A 19,301-nucleotide genomic window follows, 5' to 3' on the forward strand; every position below is an offset into this window, starting at 1 on the left:
ATGGTATCCTGCGGTGGAAAGGGGGGCAGGGGTTATAGGGCGTGTAAATTGGAGTAACAGAGTCATCTCAACCAAATAATCCCCAAGTCGTGTCATTTTACTTTCCTGAGTCCCATATCCACTACCCTAACCCAAACCGCCAGCTCTCACTTGTCCCAGAATGATGACCTGCCCATAGAATGCCCTCAGTAAACAGGATTTCAGTGACTAGATAATCCCGATAAAACTCTCCTAGTCCGGAAACGTCCCAGGTCAAAGCCTCACATTGGCGGCTATTGCTCAGGGAGCTTCTGTAAGTGACTATCTCTAACAATGAAGCTCACTTTGCGGATCTCTTTTTGGGGCTCCCACTGGGCTGATGTGACACTAACGCCCTCCTTTACCAGTTTATATTCCTATACCAGTTTATACGCAACCTGGGCGTTGCGTGTCAAAGCCAAGCGCTCATCGATCTGAAAACTTGAGATCCAACCACCAGCTGCCACATTTCCAGCTTTATCCTACTTACTGTAATAGCAGGGTACCGGCTAGATGCTTTGACTATCAATCCCAACAAATGAAACATCAATCTCAGCCCCCTCTCACTAATTATTTTGGCAAGTTATTTAACCTGAGACTAATGTGGGTAATAGTCCTTACCACATAGGGTGATGTGAGGAGAAAATGAGAAGTTGGGAAAGTACTTGGCCCAATGCCTGGCATCCAGGAAATTCTCCATGGCATTTGGAGGCATTCAAATTATAACCGATAGCTGTTTATTTAGTACTATTTGCCAGGGCCTCTGCTGTGCTCTTTGCTTACTACACGTGGACGATTTATTTTCAGGTTGGAGATTTTTAAGTGTTTATATATTAAGTTGTTTTCTTTCTTTCTCTTTCTTTTTGAGACTATGCGATTGGGGTGAGGGGGTGGTGGGTAGGGAGAGAGAGAGAGAATCCCACGCAGGCTCTGCACTGCCAGCACAGAGCCTGATGCGGGGCTGGAACCCACCAACAGTGAGATCATACCTGAGCAGAAACCAAGAGTCCGACACTTTACCGACCGAGCCACCCAGGTGCCCCTTAAATATTTATTTTTAATTTAGAGTATAAGTTTCATGAGACAGGGATTCTTGCCTGTTTTGTTTCTAATCAAATTCCTACAACAATGTCCAGGATATGATAGGCACTGAGAAAATATTTGCTGACTTTATGAAATAAACAATGAACAGCACAGTCCCTCACCCTATCTATCCCTACCCCGAAATTCCATTCCCTTGGGGCAAATTTTTCCAAATCTTCTTCCTAGAATCTTTCTGCACATTTCTAAATGACATATGTTCTCTTCATTTGTAGTTTCAGATATTTTAGCAACTGCTCTTCATTCACACATATACACATCCAACTTCTCATAATTTCTGTCAGAGCACGGGTACCTGGCTGGCTCAGTCAATAGAGCATGCAACTCTTGATCTGGGGGTGGTGAGTTCAAGCCCTACATTTGGCCAAAAAAAATAAAATAAAATTTCTGTCAAAACAATATTGAACATCTACAATTCTGTAAATCTTATTTGTAGCTAAGCCACATAGGGTGCTATGATTACCTTTGTTTTGAGGTAATCAATCCAGGTTGGTGAAGGATGGGGGGAAAGATAAAACAGAGTAGACGTGTTTGAACAAAGGGAAATTTACACTTGACACTAAATTAATACTTACACCAGAAAACTATGCATGTGAAAAACAAGGCAATTATTAACTATAGGGAGCAATAAAAAAAGTACAATTGCCAAAACAACAAAAACTAATATTTACTTTGTACCTGGCACTATTCTAACATACGTGAAGCACCTGCAGAAAGCTTCATAATGCTTGCTTGCAATACAAGGAAAAGGAATTGAAGTTCTAGGTTCAGGTAGTGGCTACTTTTTTTTTTTTTTTAATGTTTGAGAGAGAGAGAGAGGCGTGAGCAGGGGAGGGCAGACAGGGACAAACAGAATCCAATGCAGGCTCCAAGCTCTGAGCTGTCAGCACAGAGCCTGGCGCGGAGCTCTAACTCATGAATGGTGAGATCATGACCTGAGCGAAGTTGGCGGCTCAACCAACTGAGCCACACAGGCGCCCCTGAGGCTGATTCTGATTCCAGCCTAGTTTGTGCCCTTGGTAAGTAGCTTTTTTTGTTTGTTTATTCATTTTTTGAGGGGGATGGAGGGTCGGGGAGAGACACAGAACCTGAAGTAGGCTCCAACCTCTGAGCTGTCACCACAGAGCTGGATGCGGGGGTTGATTTATGAACTCTGAGCCAAAGTCAGACACTTAACTGACTGAGCCACCCAGGGACCCCTGGTAGGTAGCTTCTTGACCTTAAACATCAACTCTATGGACTGTTTCCCAAAAGACAATGCTGACTTTGCAGGACTGATGTAAGGATCAGAAGAGCTATTATTGCATGTAGAGTTTAGCACAATGCCTGGCCCATTTTAAGCCCCAATACAGAACAGCTGCTATTAAGAAGAGGGAATTTTCAACATGCTGTCAAGAAGGAAAACTCCAGTAAATCTAGTCCAAATGGACTTTTGTAGGGAAGAGTAGCAGACATACAAGTGCTTCTTTACAAAGAAAATATTATAATCAAAAGTGTGATTTCCCTTCTAAGAAGTCAGTTTCTAAGCAGTATAGTGCCTGTATCAAAACTAAAACTTCAGGATGCCTGGGTGGCTCAGTTGGTTAAGTGTCCAACTTCAGCTCAGGTTATGATCTCACTGTCTGTGGGTTTGAGCCCTGCATGTCAGGCTTTGTGCTGACAGCTCAGAGTCTGGAGCCTGCTTCAGACTCTGTGTCCCCCTCTCTCTCTGCCCCTCCTCCACGTGCACTCTGTCTCTCTCTCAAAAATAAGTAAACATTAAAAAAAATGTATTAAAAAAAACCCAACAACTAAAACTTCAGGGGTGCCTGGGTGGCTCAGTTGGTTAAGTGTCAGATTCTTGATTTGGGCTCAGGTCACCATCTCGTGGTTTGTGGGATTGAGCCCTGCCTCAGGCTCTGTGCTGATAATGCAGAGCCTGCTTGGGATTCTTTCTGCCCCGGCTCCACTCGTGTGTGCACACGTGCTCTCTCTAAACATTAAAAAAAAAAAAAGAAAAAAAAAGCCCTAAAACTTCAAGGGGGAAAAAAAATCACAGAATACATTTTATTTTACATCATATTCATTTTTCAAGTTACTAACATCCAAAAAGAATCCTTCTGGCAATAATAAAAATTTCCTGTTATACATATAACAGACCTTCTATATCAGCATTGTTCATTATAAAAATGTTCTGTTTGCATAGCCCAATACTAGCCATATAGTACTGAGGACTTGAAATGTGGCTAGTGCAACCAAGGAATTTTAAATTTTTACAACTTTTGATTTAAATGTAAATAGCCACGTGTAGCTAGTGACTACCATATTAGGTCGGCTGTATGATTTGGTTGCTTAAATACCTGGGAAAATCTACATTAATACATACAAGTTGTCTTAAGAGTTATTGTGCAGTTAATCATGTTTAATCAATGACGTCAGCTGTTAAAAATGATACAACAGCAAGCTTTAGCATAAGTATAGGTATGCACTGTACTCAAATCTTGGTTTGGGATTAGGATATTAAAAGATCCATTCCATGTCTCTTACATTATGCAGCATAATTTTTAAAAAATCCAGTGATTCCTGAAACATAAATACCTAAGCAAAAATCAATCACCTCTTTTTCTTTTTTGATTTGTATGAAACAGCCACACCAACAGCTGACTAGCATATTCTAGGACATCATGATGTCACCTAAGTCCTAGCCTTGACCAGGTGCTTAGGTGTGGGTTTATTCTGCTCTTCCCAACACAGGTGCTCCCTTAAAAAAAGCAGGGAGTATGTAGAAAACAAGTGGCCTGTTTTATAAAACTCTAAATTTATTCAAAGTGTTAAAAGAGTTCACTCTCCCCTCCAAAATACTTTACATTAAAAAAAAAAATCAAAACTGTTTTCTATTTCCTCAGCCACTGTACAAGCTGCTGCTTCCCTTTCTGGGCACAAGCCTCTGCCCCCTTTCCCCTCCCTCCCTTCACTCTCAGTATTGCTTTAAATTTGTTTATAAATCCCTCCTTCCCCACTCCCCCCATGTCCTGCCCTGCAGATGTAGCTTCCTTTCCAGATTTCAGGCCCTTGGCTGCAGGTAAGGCATGTTGGATGGGCAGAATTCTCAGGCAATGCCTGAAGGGCAGAATGTTTTGTGCTTCTGGGAGAAAGGCTGATTGGCTTTTTTCTTGACCAAGTGAAGGATCATTGTTTTTTCTTCCCCGTGGACATCTGTTGAGGGCCAAATATTTGGCTTGGAGTTGCCCAAGGCTGGGCAGCCCTGCCCAGTCTCCAGTTTCCCCCAGGCATAAGTCCATGACAGCTGGGTCTGACCACCATACCATTTGTCTGCCTGTGGATTGTGAAGGACAGAGGGTGGCACATGGCTACAGTAGGGCTTGATGAGCCCCCAACCTCTCAGAATGTGGGCACCAAATCCCCAGGGGAGGAATTTTTGGTTTTTGGCAGGCAAAACCAGGGTCAGCCAGGACCATGGGAGGTAGGGACGAGGGGGAAAGGTCTAACCACATAACTCTGGGGCGAGCAATGTTCCAGCTGCCAAAACCCCCTCCCCTTTTTCATTTCCCCCCTCCCCCTTCATCCTGTAGACTGTAGGATGACTCAGGAAAGGAGGACAGAAAAGAGGGAAAGGATTCTGTTCTGCTGATAGGAAAAAGGCAGATGACAGAGTACTCAGGGCTGGGGGAGGCCTGCTGGAATCTATAGTCATAGCTTCCCAGTTCCAGGAGGGGGGGTGGGTGGCGGGAGCCAGGCCCGCAGAGGCTTCATCAGCTCTGTTCCTTGTCCTTGACTAGTAAGACTGTGTGCTGGCCACCACTGGACACAGATAAGACCACACGGTTCTCCAGCTGTTTGCCTGTCATCTCCACAGGGCTCCAGGCATCCTCTTCCTGCCCCGTGCCCAGCTGGTAGTTGGTGCCCATGCCCCAGGCAAAAACACGACCTACAAGGGAGAGAAATGGGGGCAGCTGTCTCCAGGATTCCTAGCCCCACCTTTCTGTAGTGTGAGAAGCCTGGAACATGAGGGTGAATTTTGGCTTTGGCCTGTAGCAGCCTAGCAATGTCCCAGCCTCTAGTAGTTCAGGGAAGCTGAGAGAAGCCAAGGAGATCTTGGATTTAAAAAACAGCTTTGTCAACCAGAGACCACATTGCCAAAGACTTCTCCCTGCTCCTAGGAATGGCATTCAAGGTCCTACATGACTGGCCACTTCCCAACCCCTATACCACCCTCCATTCCAAGGACCTATGGGACTGCTCTAGATGCTCCTGCACTTCAGATGCCTTCCATGCCCTCCACTGCTTATCATAAAGGACTGAACCTTTAAGGTGTAGTACAAGCTCCACTTCCTCAGGAACTCTTCCCAGATAATCCCAGGTCAAGCGCTTCTATCAGCTGCAGCCTTCTCAAGGTGCCCATTGCTGTCCCCCTCAGGCTTTGGTGACCACCTGGTTCACACTCTCCTCTGCTGTGCCTGCTATGACCCCAATGACTAAGCCTTCTTTCTCCTAGTAAAATTCTAAGTACAACTCTCTGGTTGTAAATAAAGAGGTCACCTTGGTGGAAAATGTAAAGAGAAGCCTGAGTTAGGAGTCTGGAGACCTGGATTCAAGTCCTACTGCCTATCTGGGCCTCAGTGACATATCCCCTTCCACTATTTTTCTATGCTACAAAACAAATCACCCTTATTAAAATAATTTGTTTACTCATTTTATGTCCATCAAAGTCAGAACTTCAGAGAATCAGGAGAAAAGCAACGTCATCACAAACAGTGCTCTGTGTATCTCAGCTCTATTCAATGATGGACATCAGAGGCTGATGAACAGTTTGGTAAGAATCATGACCCCCAAGCCCCAACCACACCGAATGTGGGCAGCCCCACTCACCATCCTTGGTCACGGCATACCCTACGGAGGCCCCACAAGCTACTGAGGAAACAGCAGGGAGCCTGGAGATGAGGGTGGGTATGCTCTTCTCCTCAGCACCCTCCCCAAGGCCCAGCCGCCCATACTCAGCGCGACCCAGGCTGTATGCTTTTCCTGTGGGAGGAGGGGAGAGATAAAGAGTACCAGAGGGCTTGTTCCAGGTAGGCCGGTTGAGTTCCCGTATCTGTGGGAGCTGGTCCCCACTCCCAGGGTGGTAAAAATGTCTGCAGTATATTCCAGTTCTGGGGAGTCCTGATAGAGCCCCCATAGGACCCCACTGAACTCATTCATACCTGGAGGGGTGCCAGGACTCTGAGGGATGGGGGTGGCCCTCATGGACCCACATCTGATCCAACCCATAGAGCAGGCCCAGGTTCCATATCTTACTGGGCTTATGCCCAAGGAACACTCCACCCTCAGCCCAGAGGTCCCACCTTCTGAATCCATGCAGACTGTATGATGCTGGCCACCAGAGAAGCCCACCCAGGACTTGGTAGAGTTCTTGAAGGATGTCAAGTTTTGGGGTACAAAGCAAGATTCTGTGCCTGGGGTTCCTGGGAGGAAAAGGCCAGGACAGAGCTGTCAAGGGTGAAGCTGTCCAAGGAGCTGTCCTTCTTCATTCCCTCACGCAGTGAGGTCGCCTCCCCCCACAACAAACACCAAGATATGGCTATTTTCACTTTACAGTGACAAAAATATGGCTCTGAGGGGTTAGCTGACCCCATCAAGAGCGAGCAATCAATGAGTGAAGCCAGGATTTGAACCCAAGTCACTCTGGGGTATGCTAGATGCTAGGCTTGGGACTCACCAAGCTGATGATAGTTGGAGAGGCCAAATCCATATACATGACCCTCGCAGGAGATGGCAAAAGTGAAGTAGGCACCACAGAAGGCATCCTGGAATCTCACGTGACCCCGGCTTCCTCTGGATTTCAGCATCACACACTTGGGGACCAAGAGTCGTTCTGTAGGCAGAGAGGCAAGGGTCAGTGGCAGACACACACAGCTTCTCTGTCTGCCCTGTGCTTTTTCCCCATTACTATAGCCCTTGGAGGGAGACTAAGCAGGCATTCTTCTCCCTATTAAGCAGAACAGGAAACTGAGGCCAGGAGAGTACAAGTGCCTCACTCAGTCTCCCAGAGCCTTAAGAGGTTAACATTTACATGGAACTTACCACGTGCCAAACATTCTTCTATGTTAGCTCATTTAACTTCACCACAACCCAATGAAGTAGGTTTAGAGATGAGGAAACTGTGTCCAGAGTCCCACAGCCAATAGGCAGCAGAACCACAATTCAAATCCAGGGTAGTACGGCTCTAGAGTCAGAGTTCTTAACTACCAGGTTAAGGTCTATCTGATGCAAGCCTAAAGACCGTTAGGGAATTGCTCTTGCCTCTGACCTTCACCAGGGGGTGGCTTGCCAAGTTGCCCCGCCAGAGGGACCTAAGCCACCTACCAAGGCCCTGCCGGCCACCACGGTTGGCAAATAATTCAGGCACACGGCCCAGCTGGCCCTGCTCCCCGCAGCCCAAAGTGTAGAGGTCACCATCAGCTGTCAGCATCACCAAGTGGTCATTTCCTGAGGGGGAGAGGAAGGCAGAGGATGCAGGGCTTGTCTGTAGGGCCCAGGGCTAGGCCAGCCACGGAACAAGGTTCTCCAACTCCTGCCTAGAGCAAGTACCCCCAGACTCACCTGAGGCCACCTTCACTACAGGCATTGTCAGCTGCACTTGCACAGGTACCATGCTCTTCTTCATGGGCTCCAAGAGTCCAATCACACCATTATTGTCCTGGAAGGTAGGGCAGAGCACTTACCAGCCAGTCGTGCCTGCCCCATACCAGTCAGGTCCAGGCTTGCAGGCAACCACAGAGCTGTCTGGTGAAGGACACTGGTGCCAGATGGGGATGAAGAGGTGGGCAGGAGCCGGGACAAATAATGAAATACTTAATGAATGAAATAGTATGTGGCTTGGGATTTGCATTAAAATAACAAAGGATTGGGGTGGTGGGGTGGATGAGAGTAGAGAGGAAACAAGTTTGGCCACAAATTGATGACTATAGAGGCGAGTAGATGGGTGTTCAATGTTATTTTTCTGATCACTTTTATGTGTTTGAAATTCTCCATAAAAATTTTTAAGAACAGTCCTGATGAAGAAACACCTTATCAGATTCCTTTATTTTTAACACTTCAAAATAAACACCAAAGTACCAAAACAACTTTAACGCTGACTTTGTGTAAACTGCACTCCCTTGCCTTCAAAATTCTGAGATGTGACAATCTTTCCCATGCACCCCAAAACCCCTGACAGATGTAGGAGATGGCTGGGGAGGAGAGAGGTTGAAGGAGAAGGGTGAGGAGAGTAAGCTTCCTGGATTAGCCTCAGCTTAAAGGCATCCTTGATCCACCCTTTCCCAAGATACACATTTCATAATGTAGATTCAAGGTAAATGTGGACAGGCCTGGATGAAAAGACATGGGTCTGGGCCCAAGCTCTGCCTCTGGGCCTTGATTTCCCCACCATTACATACAAGAGGGAGGTAGAGATGGATTATCACTGGGGCCTCACCAGTTAATTCAGCCAGCCAACCCCCATGCAGTTCTCCAGACCCAGTCTTACCCTGAAGGAGCCCCAGAGGAAAACTCGGCCATCCTCAGTGAGGGCTGCTGTGTGACTGTCTCCTGCCGACACCTGTACCACTTTCTCTTGTAGTTCCACTTTCCCGGGAACCATCTCTGAGCCCTCTACTGATGTGTCCCTTCCCAGGGCACCCTCATCATTGCAGCCGAAGGAGTAGACCTGTGGCCAAGAAGCCTTCATTAGTGCAAGGTCTGGCCTCAGTCCATTCTCGTTTAGGCCACTCCCTGCTCAGCTAGCCAGCACCATTGCCACAGAGTAACTTTTGTGGCTCAAGGTTCCTTCTCCAAACCCCCAAGCCCAGGCCCTGTCCAATCCTGTGCCACCCACCCCAACCTACCTGGCCGCTTTTGCTTAGACACACGGTATGCATGCCCCCAGCCTCAGCCTGCACAATGTCCTCCGGAATGGGCACCAGGGCCGGCTTCTTCCTTTCCATCACATTCTCGCCCAGCCCCAGCTGGCCCACATCGCCCTGGCCCAGTGTCAGCACCATGCCTGGTTCTGTGCTGTGGGACCTATGTGAGACTGAGGGGTGAAGAAGACAGCCCTTGAGTGTGCAAGATGACAGAGGAAAGGAGGAGTCATTCTTTCTCCACTGCATGGGCTCTGGGATCACAAAAACCTGGGTTCAAGTCCCTGCTCTGCCACAGACCAGTAATATGACTTTTCTAATAAGCCTAAATTTCCTCATCTCTGATATGTGAATAGCAAAAATAACTATGTCACAGGGTTTTTGTGAAAATTAAAAACTGAGCACATTATTAATATGAGGGAGGAAATGTTAACAAGACACTCAATATTGTGAAATGAATCTTGGTGGGGAAGAGAAGAATGAGGATACAGATAGTCTTCCCAAATAGCTCCAAGTTCTCAGTTAGGAGTCACTGTGCCAACGAGGATTCACATAACGTCTACCCTTTCCTGACTGCTTACTCTACTAATGTGAAATTGTTTTGTAGTCCCCTAAATTATGCTACAGACCTTCCATATTAGGATCCTTTTTTATAGGAAAGGAAACAGAGACTCAGAGAGGTTAAATACCTTCCCAGTGTCACAAATCTAATAAATAGTAAAGTCTGCACTGAAACCAAGGGAACCTACATGGGTCAGAGCATCGTTCCTAGCCTCCATGTTCTGGCTGCGACTAACTCCCACACATATTCACACCCAACCCTTCCGCGCCTATCTGGGAACAAACAGGCAGCAGAAGAGGAAGGGGCGGGAGTAAGACATAAGACAGACATTTGCAAAAAGGTACAAGCCAACCAGCGGGCAGCAATGGGCCATCTGCTGCCCAATGACGGTCGCCCACGGCCCCGGACAACCTATGGCGTCCAGACCCTCCCTCCGGGGGTGTGGCCACAGCTGCCAGGGCCGCTATGGCTGCGCAGAGGGTGCCCTGGGCAGGGAGCCACCTGGTCGGGTTTTCTGGTCAGGAGGGCTCGGCCCGTGGGCACCTGGAACACGACGGGAGGCAGCGGCCCTCACTGCCTGGTTACGAGGGTCTGCAAAAGACAGACACTGTCTAAGTGTGGGTCCACACTATCTCCTCCCGGATTGGGGTTGGATTGCTCTCCTCACTGTCTCTCTCCAGGGTCCCAGGAAAGGAAACCACAACTACCTTCCTCAAATGCTACCAGGACATTATCTCATTTTCCTCTTAACAGCCCAGCGAGATTGGTGCTGAGCTGTTGTATGAATCAGGTAATTCAAGCTCAGCGATGTTAAGTGACTTAACCAAAGCTACACGACTGCAAAGTGGCAGAGCCTGGACTTGAACCTACTTCTGGAAGTCAATGGTCCTAGCCCTGGTGCATTACTGCCGGGAGCAAAGTGCTAGGGTCTCACACCACCCCCCCCCACCACCTCCCAGTACTACCTGAGTGCTTGTAGACAAGTCTCTGCTGCTTTAGGAGTCTCAGAGGGTGGGATTCAGTAAGCTACAAGAGACTCCAGCTGGGTGGAGTTCTTGGGCTTCCAGGTCCCTCAGCTCCAGAGGTCAGGGAGGAAGGAGCCCAGTCCCAGAATATGGGGGCTCCAAGAGGCTACCCATTCAGAGATAGAGGCCAAAGCCAACTTACCCTTCACCTTCTTGCTTTTGGGGAGAGCATCCTCTGGAGGTGACCTTCTCTTAGCTATACGCTTGGGTGGCATCCTTTCCTGAAAAACCCAGGCAAATACTCCATTTCATTCATGGCAATCATTTACCTGCTCTCACTAGGTAACCCTAAAAAAGGTAAGAGGGATTCCAGCCATTCCATTTCTCAGAATTTATCTGAGAAGAATGGTAACAGAATAATGGATACATCCCAAGATTAAGTTCCATAAATATTCTCTACTGTATTTGACATAACATTAAAAAGGAAAATGGAGCAACCCATGTACTCAATAGTAGGAGCTGGAAAGTACGTGGTATATTTATAATAGAATGGTATGAAGCCATTAAAAGTGATGCTTTCAGAGATTTATTTATTGAATCGGAAGATGCTCACCACTGCCAAATAATGTAAGTAGACTGAAAAAACACTTCATCATCCCATTAAAAAATGTATACGTGTGTAAAAATATGTGTAGAAAACTGTGTGGAAAGAAGTACGTTCATTATTAACAATGGTAACCTCTGGAAAATGGGATTATAGACACATAATTTTTTTCTTTTTGTACCTTCCTATATTATCTAAGATATCTAACAACATTACATGTATTTTTTTTATTTTTTTATTACAAAAAATTAAAACCTTTAAGAACATCAAACAAAGTATCTCTCATAGCTCTCCCTCAACCTTGAGATACCACTAGTAACTCTGGCGAAGCACTACTGTTATCAGACCCTCCCATCCACAAAAAAGCACGATTCTCATTAAATAAAACCAAACCAGACCATTTGTGCCCTTTGATCCAAAAGTCCCATTCCTGCAAGGAACGTGGCCTTCCTAAACAGTCCAATAATAAATAAACACTGTGTATATGCTCACCAGGTATTAGAGAAAGGGCAAAGGAAACCGCTTATAAGTTACGAGAAAGGTTCCATCCAGGGCAGCTAAGGTTCCATCCAGGGCAGCTATGAGCCTCAGCCCCAAACCCTCCTGCCTTTAGCTGCTGCTGTCCTGCAATGTTCTCCCTGTCTTCCTCAAGGCTGCTGAGAACAGAGACATTTTCCCCAGCTCTCTCAATTCCAATCCAGCCTAAACGGTGTCCAAAGCCTCCTTCCTCCACACACCCAGCCCCGGAAATAAATCTTCATTGAGCCCTGGTCTTTAAGCTTGTGAAAAGAAGTCAAATTGTCTAAGCCTGGAGCTCCTGAAACCAGAATTGTAAACCCCCTGGCAGGGGCCAGGGCACTTTAGAGCTATCCTGATGTAGAAATAATATAGCTTGTGCTTGACCTTAGGCAAAATTACTTAATCTCTTCATGAATCAGTTTCTTCCTCAGTAAAACAGGGATAATAATAGTACCTACACCTTTGTTACATAGGATTAAATGAGCTAATATTGTAAATGTAATAAATTAGTATCAGTATTACAACATTCAGGGCCTGTCCCAGGTAATGCCTGAGAATAGCTCTAAGCTAATCTAACCCACCTCTCCTCCATTTTGTAGATAAGGGATGAGACTCTACCCAACACTAAAAATGGAATGAGAACTCCAGAGTCCTTCTCAGGCTCAGCTGTGGCCCTAACCAGCACCCTGCACCTCCCTTCCCCCCCACCCCAATGTCTTTCTTCCAGTAGGTCCTAGAGCCTCAGCCCCTCCAGCTCCCTACTGCAGAGTAATGAACACAAGGCCAATGGCCTCTTGAATTTCCAGGCACTTTCCTGCTAACTATCCTGGGGCAGAACAAAGGACTGAAGATGAGGAAGTAGCCAAAGGTTTAGAATTCTCCAAGCCAGTGTAGGCTGAGCCTCGGCAGGCTGAGCTGCTTCTACAGGTTGTGACTGGCCCAGTTCTGACTCTGATGAGGTGGCAGTTCTGAGCGTCACCCAACTTTTATTCCCTTGGGGTGTGATTCCCCCTCTTGGGGTGGGACTCCTCCTCTCCAACCCACCTCTTTGAGACCCCTCTTACCATGCTAAAAATGCACATTCTCGGGAATTAGAGGGAATTGGATTCACCTGCCAGGGCTGTGGCTTGTTCACCCCAGCTTTTGTGGCCATGGTTAGCCAGCAGCCTTGACCTCTCTGAGCTGTACCCTCATCTGTCAAGGGGAATGCAATGACTTCTCAGGGCTGCCCTCAAAACTGAATGAAATATCTGTTTTCAGTGCTAAGCACACAGTAAGTACTCAATACATGGCAGCGTTTATTCATTTGTTCCACAAATATTCATTAAGTGCCTATCACCACTGTTTGGTTTTGGGTCAGGTGTAGCAAGGAAAAGGGGACTACCCCTCTCCCTGTTCCCATGAAGCTTACACTGTAGTATGGAAGACACATTACAGATGATGCTGAGTGAAGGATAAGGAGATACAGTAAGAGATCACTTGGGGGGGACACAACAATGTGAGTGTACTTAACACTGAGCTATATGCTTAAAAATGGTTAAAATGGTAAATTTTATGTTTGTGTTACCACACTAAAAAAATAAAATGCCTTGGGGTAGGGGAATAGAGTGGTCGGAGGGGATGACATTTAAGCTAAGACCTGAAATATGAGAGAAAGACAGTCAGTGCAGTGTGTGACTCCTGATCCCGGGGTTTATGAGTTGGAGCTCCACACTGGGTATAGAGATTACTTAAAAATAAAATCTTAAAAGAAAATGACTAGGAGGATGGTAGACTTCTATTAGTGAGATAGAGAACACTGGGGGACAAACAGGAGAGAAGAGACTGAGAAGACCATTTCTCCAGGTGTTTTCCTGAAGCTTGAAGTCGTTGGGAGCCAACGAGAGATGTGAAGTATGCAGAGCTGGGTGGGTGAAGGGGTGTGGGATAGAACAGGTATCCCTTGTTTCAGGTAGACAACTTGGATCCCTGGCCAAGCCGGCAGCCAGCTGAGTGTGTCCAGGGCTCTATCCTGCTAAAGGCAAATCTCCCATCAGTTCATCAAAATGACCTGTAGAGGTTAGCTGTGCCACAGACGGAGACCGTGTAACAGGATGGAAGAGTACTCACAACAAGAAGTGAAGTGAAAGCACAGGGAAGAGAATTATGTCAGCATACTGGCACTGACGCTGGGTTGACCTGTAGGCAAGGCCTGAAGTGCAGACAGAAAAATAAATGAGGTGGTTGGTATCATGGGGGCACTAACAAAAAACATGTGTTACTGTGGGTTGGAACCCAGTGAACATCTCCTTAGACACCTGTGTTTTGGCTAAAATTGTGGGGCATCTCACTGCAAGCTATGAACATTGATCCTATTTCACAGACGAGGAAGCTGAGGCTCAGAAAGGTAAAGTATCTCACCCAAGACTGGAAGAGGAAGTGAACATCTTAACCAAGTTGGTCAGACTCCAAAGCTGGTGTCCTTTCCAACTTCCTCCCCAATGTTCCCCAGTCTCTCAGCCTGCCTGGGAACTATCTCTCATACCTTCTCCCCAAGAAAAGACAGCAACTTGGCTCTGGTCTTCCTGATACCTACCCCATCCCATTCCAGAAGTCATTCATGATCTTTCTAAACCTCAAACCTGAAACAAGGTGCTTCTTTGCTCAGACTCCCCACTGGCTCCTTCTGCCTGGAAGATAAAGCCCACATTTTCTAGCCTGGTACGGAAGGTTCCAGACTCTGGTACTGACATAACTTTTGGCCTATCCCTTTTCTGTCACAATCTCCTTACTCTTCCCACACAATCTTAGACTGCTTATTGTTCTCTCTGTCCATTTGCATCTCTATACCTTCCCACCCCTTATCCTACTAGAAGAATGTCTACTCAGTCCCAAAGTCACCTCCACTAGTAAATCTTCCAGATCTCTCCCCTCATCCCAAAGGAATCATTCTCTCCCAGAGAAATGGGACTTTTGGATCTGGATCGTAATTACTCTAATTTACTTGTCTGTCCATCATACCAACCTACTCCTTAAAACGTGAGCCACTCTGGGGCACTGGCCGCTCCTATCGTCTGTATGCCAACAATCTTTAATTCCTCACAAGATGAGGAAGGACTATCACTTCTAATTCAGTTGCTGCACCTGAGGCTCAGAGAAATAAATTTACTTGCCTAAATTCATACAGTCAGTAAAAGAGAGTCAGGAATAGAACTCAGGTATATATGACTGATTAAAAAACCCCACAAAAACAAACAAAAAAACACATCAGCCAAAGGCAGACCATGATCCAGGCAAGGTTGGAGGCTGCCCAGGCAGGCCTCCCCAGGATCCCCCCATGAGCTTGGCCAAACACAATGAGTGAGGGCTGAAGCTACCTAAGAGGGAGAGGACAGTGAGATAAGAGAGGAGACACTGAAGCAGCTTGGGTCTGACAGGGTGGGCCAGGTGGGTGCTGGACCCACTGAAAAATGCGGGGAAGGACAGACCTGGGTTCTCTCTGAGCCTAAGAATTTCTGCCTCTCAGATGGAGGTCTCTAGGTATAGCAGAATGCTGTCGTGAGCAATCCCGTGAGGTGCCCTGGGGGCACCTGGCTGGCTCAGTGTGAGGAGCATGCAATTCTTGATCTCGGGGTCACGAGTTCAAGCCCCATATTGGGCCTAGAGCTTAAAGAAATAAGTAAACAGGGGTGCCTGGGTGGCTCAGTCGGTTGAGCGTCCGACTTCAGCTCAGGTCATGATCTTACGGCTCGTGAGTTCGAGCCCCATGTCGGGCTCTGTGCTGACAGCTTGGAGCCTTGAGTCTGCTTCAGATTCTGTGTCTCCTTCTCTCTCTGCTCCTCCCCCATTCATGCTCTATCTCAAAAATAAATAAATGTTAAAAAATTTAAAAAATAAGTAAACAAACAAACAAACAATAAACTTTTTTCAGGGTGGAGTCCTTCACATCCTCTACTACACAAATCAGTTCTTTGTATGGACACCCTCTCTAACTGCTCTGGGTGTGTTTTCTTAATCACACAGTAAGTGTCTCGACTAGGAATAAGCAGCAATCTTTTGTCCCCACCCTAAACCCCCCTAACAAACACAGCTTCCATCCTCAGCAGCTTACAGTCGGGGAGAAGAGTGAGACACAGTCACAAAAGAGTAAGGTCAGATATAGAGTCAACTTCCACTAATAGGCATCTATGATGCCTGGAATGCTCACACCTGCCCTCTGAGGTAAGTGTGATCACCCTGGTTTTACAGAGAAAAAAGTTGTGCCCCAGGCCACACAGGTGGGGTGAGATCCCAGGTCTCCTGACCACTTCCCATCAGCACCAGAGCATCCCCCTTCCTCCTCTTCCCCTTTCTCCCTGGGCTTCAGTTTCCTCAGGTGGTGAACCAAGGTATACCAGACTAGACAGTCTACCAGGGGCCTGGTGTTCTGCTGTGACCTTCTATGACCCCTCCACAGCCTGGTTTCTGCAAAGAAAGATAGAGCCCTCTCTGACCACAGCAGCTGTCCCTGCCACCACCCCTACTTCCTCACTTGCCTGCCAGACTCAGAAGCTTAAGAATCTCTTTGTAAGAAAGGTCCCCAGGAAGAAAGGGAGGAGAAAGTCTCATCTGTCAACAAACACTTGCTGAGCTCCTGCTATGTGCCAGCCACAGAGCTGATACACTTCACTCCAGGAGTTCACCAGAGGAGCCCCCTTGCATGCAGAGGTATCCTGGGGAAAAGGGACCTCAGCTTCCACCGGATGTTAGAATCACTGCTTTATGAAAAATACAGGATATAAGTAATTCTCACCATACACCTCTTACCTTCATTTTACAGATAAGGAAACTAATGCCCAAGGAGACTGGGGGGGGGGGGGGGGTGGCCCAAGGGTACCTAACCAATAAGCTACAAAGCTGAACAGTATTCCTGCTCTTGGCATGTCTTTGTGACAAAAGCATGGTGAACTCCTAATTCCATCTTTCCAGACCCATTCTGATGCCCTTCTTGGGTGACCCCCTCCCTGCCTCCTCCACCCTCACCCAGTGTTTCTTGGTCTTGCATGCCAGACCTCTCGATACCCGGTCCTTGCTGTATTATCTTGTTACTCCTTTCTTTGTACCCCACACTGAAACATCTATGGTATTTCTGACCCCAACACTCACCTTTACCTTCGTGCCTCTCCATGCCCCTGGCTGGATGGCACTAACCCCTCCACCTCTGTGGGCTGAATAACTCCACTGTCCTTGAAAACCCCATCCAAGAGTCATCTCACCCGGAAAGCCATCCGGACCCTCCTGGGCAGGGTTGGGTGACCCCCTCAAGAGTTTCCATACCACTCCATACGTTCGACTTCTGCCAGGACACACAAGTTACACTTGGTTGGAGCACCTCAGTTACCATCTGATGAATGAATGACTTGCCAGCAGCAGCGCCGCTGGGTCCACGGACATACGTGGGTGACACACTGGACCTTAACCGAGGCCCCCACAGGGGTCTTCCCAAGGAGACCAGGGGCCACACGGGGCCCTTCTCACCATTGTTCCTCAGCCCTGCCAGCGCGGCACGAAGTAGACAGACAGTAAAAATCAGTTGACAGCTGAGTTGATGCGGGGTTCACAGCACACCTCTCCAAGGCTCAACAGTCTTCCTCTTGGTGCCTGGTGACGCTGACTTCTTGCCCTGCAGAAGACCCTCGCCAGCCTATACCTCGCGCTCCTAAGGCACACACTCTCCGGGCAGGATCCCCCCCGCGCCCCGCTGCTCTGCCAATCGCATCCTCGGGACGAATGCTGGACAAAACCACTTTCCCCTCTCCGGAAGCGCAGCCGGGGCTGCCGGTCCCGGGCCGCGAGGCGCGCGGGTCTGCGCCCTGCGGGGTCACGGCGGCCGCGCGCACCCGGCCGGCCGCGCTCGGGCCGTTTGAATCTCCCGCCCGCGCGGGCGCCGCGGGCGGACGAGAGAGGCGCGGCGGCAGAGGGGCCGCGCGGCCCTCGCTCGAGCCAGGCGGGGCCGGGCCGGCTCCAGGGCGCCCCGCGGGGCCGGGGACCCGCGCGCCTGCTCCCGCGCCTTCCTGCCGCCCGGCTTCACGTGGGGCCGGCGCCGCCGACACGAGCGCGCGGGCGACGGCCCCGGCCTGCCAGGGCTCCGGCTGTGGCCGTCCGGGGTGCAACCTTCCGCCCGGACCCTCCGCCCCGACCCTCCGCCCGTGACGGGTGCGACCTACCTCGCTGCAGGTCCGCCACAAGCAACTCCTCCGCCCGCCTGCCCGGCCGCGAACTGCCCCAGAGCATGCGCTCTGCAGGCCTCCGGCCCCGACCCCGGGCCAGAAAGAAAAACAAAGAGCCCGGCGGCCCCTGGCGGCCGCTCCCGGAAGTGCAAGTGGCGCGCTCGGGCTAGAGCGCTCCCGACCAGGCTCTCCGCCCTGGCCCCGGTACAATGGGTGTGTATTTTGGAGACTCCAAATCCGGACCAGTGGACTGACAACCAGAAACTACTTGAAACCGGGGTTTCAAGTTTGGGAAGATCTTGTGGGGCAGAGACTGCACGGAGAAGATACTGATAATGCTTTCAAAAGGGTCTCCGTCAGAGAAAGATGAGAAGAAATCAGACCATCAACAACTACACAGGGCCATGACGTGGGTATGCCCAGGGGCATCTGGCTCAGCCTGGGGCTTAAGAAAGGCTTTCCAAGGTAAGGCTAAGAGGGCAGAGCATCTAGGACGCATCCCTTGCGAAGACAGGGAACGATGAGAGAGTAGAGTGGTTGTGGGAAACTGCCAAGGTGTGACTGGGGCAGAGGGTGCCTATGGGAGTGAGCAGAGAACACTAGAGAGCAAGGGTCAGATCATGATGCAGGGCCTAGTGTATCCAAGGAGTACAGCTTCTATCCTGAGGCAGTGAAGAACTAGGGAAGGGATTTGAGCATGGGAGTGACACGAGCAGAATTTGTTTTAGAGCAAAATGGAGAATGGACTTGGCAGAAGGAGAAACCAAGAGTGGGGGGAGCAAGAGAAGTGAGGGAGACCAGCGAAGAAAGAATGTGGGGCTATGAATTGGGGTTGGGAGCTGGAGATGGAAAATAGGCACCAAGCTGACTATGCTCTCTTAATACACTCCTTCTTCAGTGGATACAAACAGTTCAAGATTCCAGATGTTCCCTGAGGTGACTTCTCAGGCCATTTGATTGTGTCTGGAGGGTTTCTGAGGTCAGGACAGGGACCTCTGCAGAAGGGTATTTTCTCCATTTCGTGTTGATTCTGACTCTGAAAGTCATTCAATCATACCTGAACTCTAGATGGATACTTTTGGTGAGTATTTACCAACTGAATTTCTCCTACTATGCAGAACCCATCCCAAAGGACTCCCCATATTCAGGGTCTCTTACCTCTCCAAATTTACCTCTGCCTCCATCATGGACTCCTCTTTTAGATGATATACTGTGTGATTTCTCCAAGTTTTAACCCTGGATGTTTGATCTCTCTCTCTGCGTTCTTCTTCCAAGATCTTACTCATTCCCGTGGCTTAATGTAATTATAAAAATGATTATTATCACCCATTTTGTAAAACTGTTTACTTTGTTAACTACAGAAACACATCCACCCATGTCCATGAGCTCATTTGTTCCTTACAAAACCTCACGATAGTTGGAAAATGAGAAAAATGAGGTTCAAAG

General features: G+C 48.3%; 1 protein-coding gene across 2 annotated transcripts; it reads right to left on the bottom strand.

Moving 5' to 3' along the window:
* Positions 1-3,145: 3,145 nt before the first annotated feature.
* RCC1 (regulator of chromosome condensation 1) lies at positions 3,146-17,901 on the bottom strand. Of its 2 annotated transcripts, XM_047085265.1 has the most exons (11): positions 17,853-17,901; positions 10,747-10,825; positions 10,081-10,170; positions 9,003-9,190; positions 8,645-8,824; positions 7,720-7,816; positions 7,483-7,605; positions 6,836-6,991; positions 6,462-6,581; positions 5,989-6,141; positions 3,146-5,047 (listed from the first exon to the last, which is right to left on the bottom strand). In XM_047085265.1, the coding sequence occupies exons 2-11, from the start codon at positions 10,817-10,819 to the stop codon at positions 4,872-4,874; spliced, it is 1,356 nt and encodes a 451-aa protein (XP_046941221.1). In that variant the 5' UTR covers positions 10,820-10,825; positions 17,853-17,901; the 3' UTR covers positions 3,146-4,871. The 2 variants fall into 2 exon arrangements, with proteins under 2 accessions (XP_046941221.1, XP_046941222.1); XM_047085266.1 differs by lacking the exons at positions 10,081-10,170; positions 17,853-17,901 and having other exon boundaries at positions 10,747-12,003.
* Between the last annotated feature and the right edge of the window lie 1,400 nt (positions 17,902-19,301).

The sequence above is a fragment of the Lynx rufus genome, unplaced genomic scaffold (assembly GCF_022079265.1).
Source record: "Lynx rufus isolate CCGP_SWC_20201006 ecotype Redwood Valley unplaced genomic scaffold, mLynRuf1.p SCAF_2, whole genome shotgun sequence".
In the NCBI taxonomy this organism is placed as follows: Eukaryota; Metazoa; Chordata; class Mammalia; order Carnivora; family Felidae; genus Lynx; species Lynx rufus.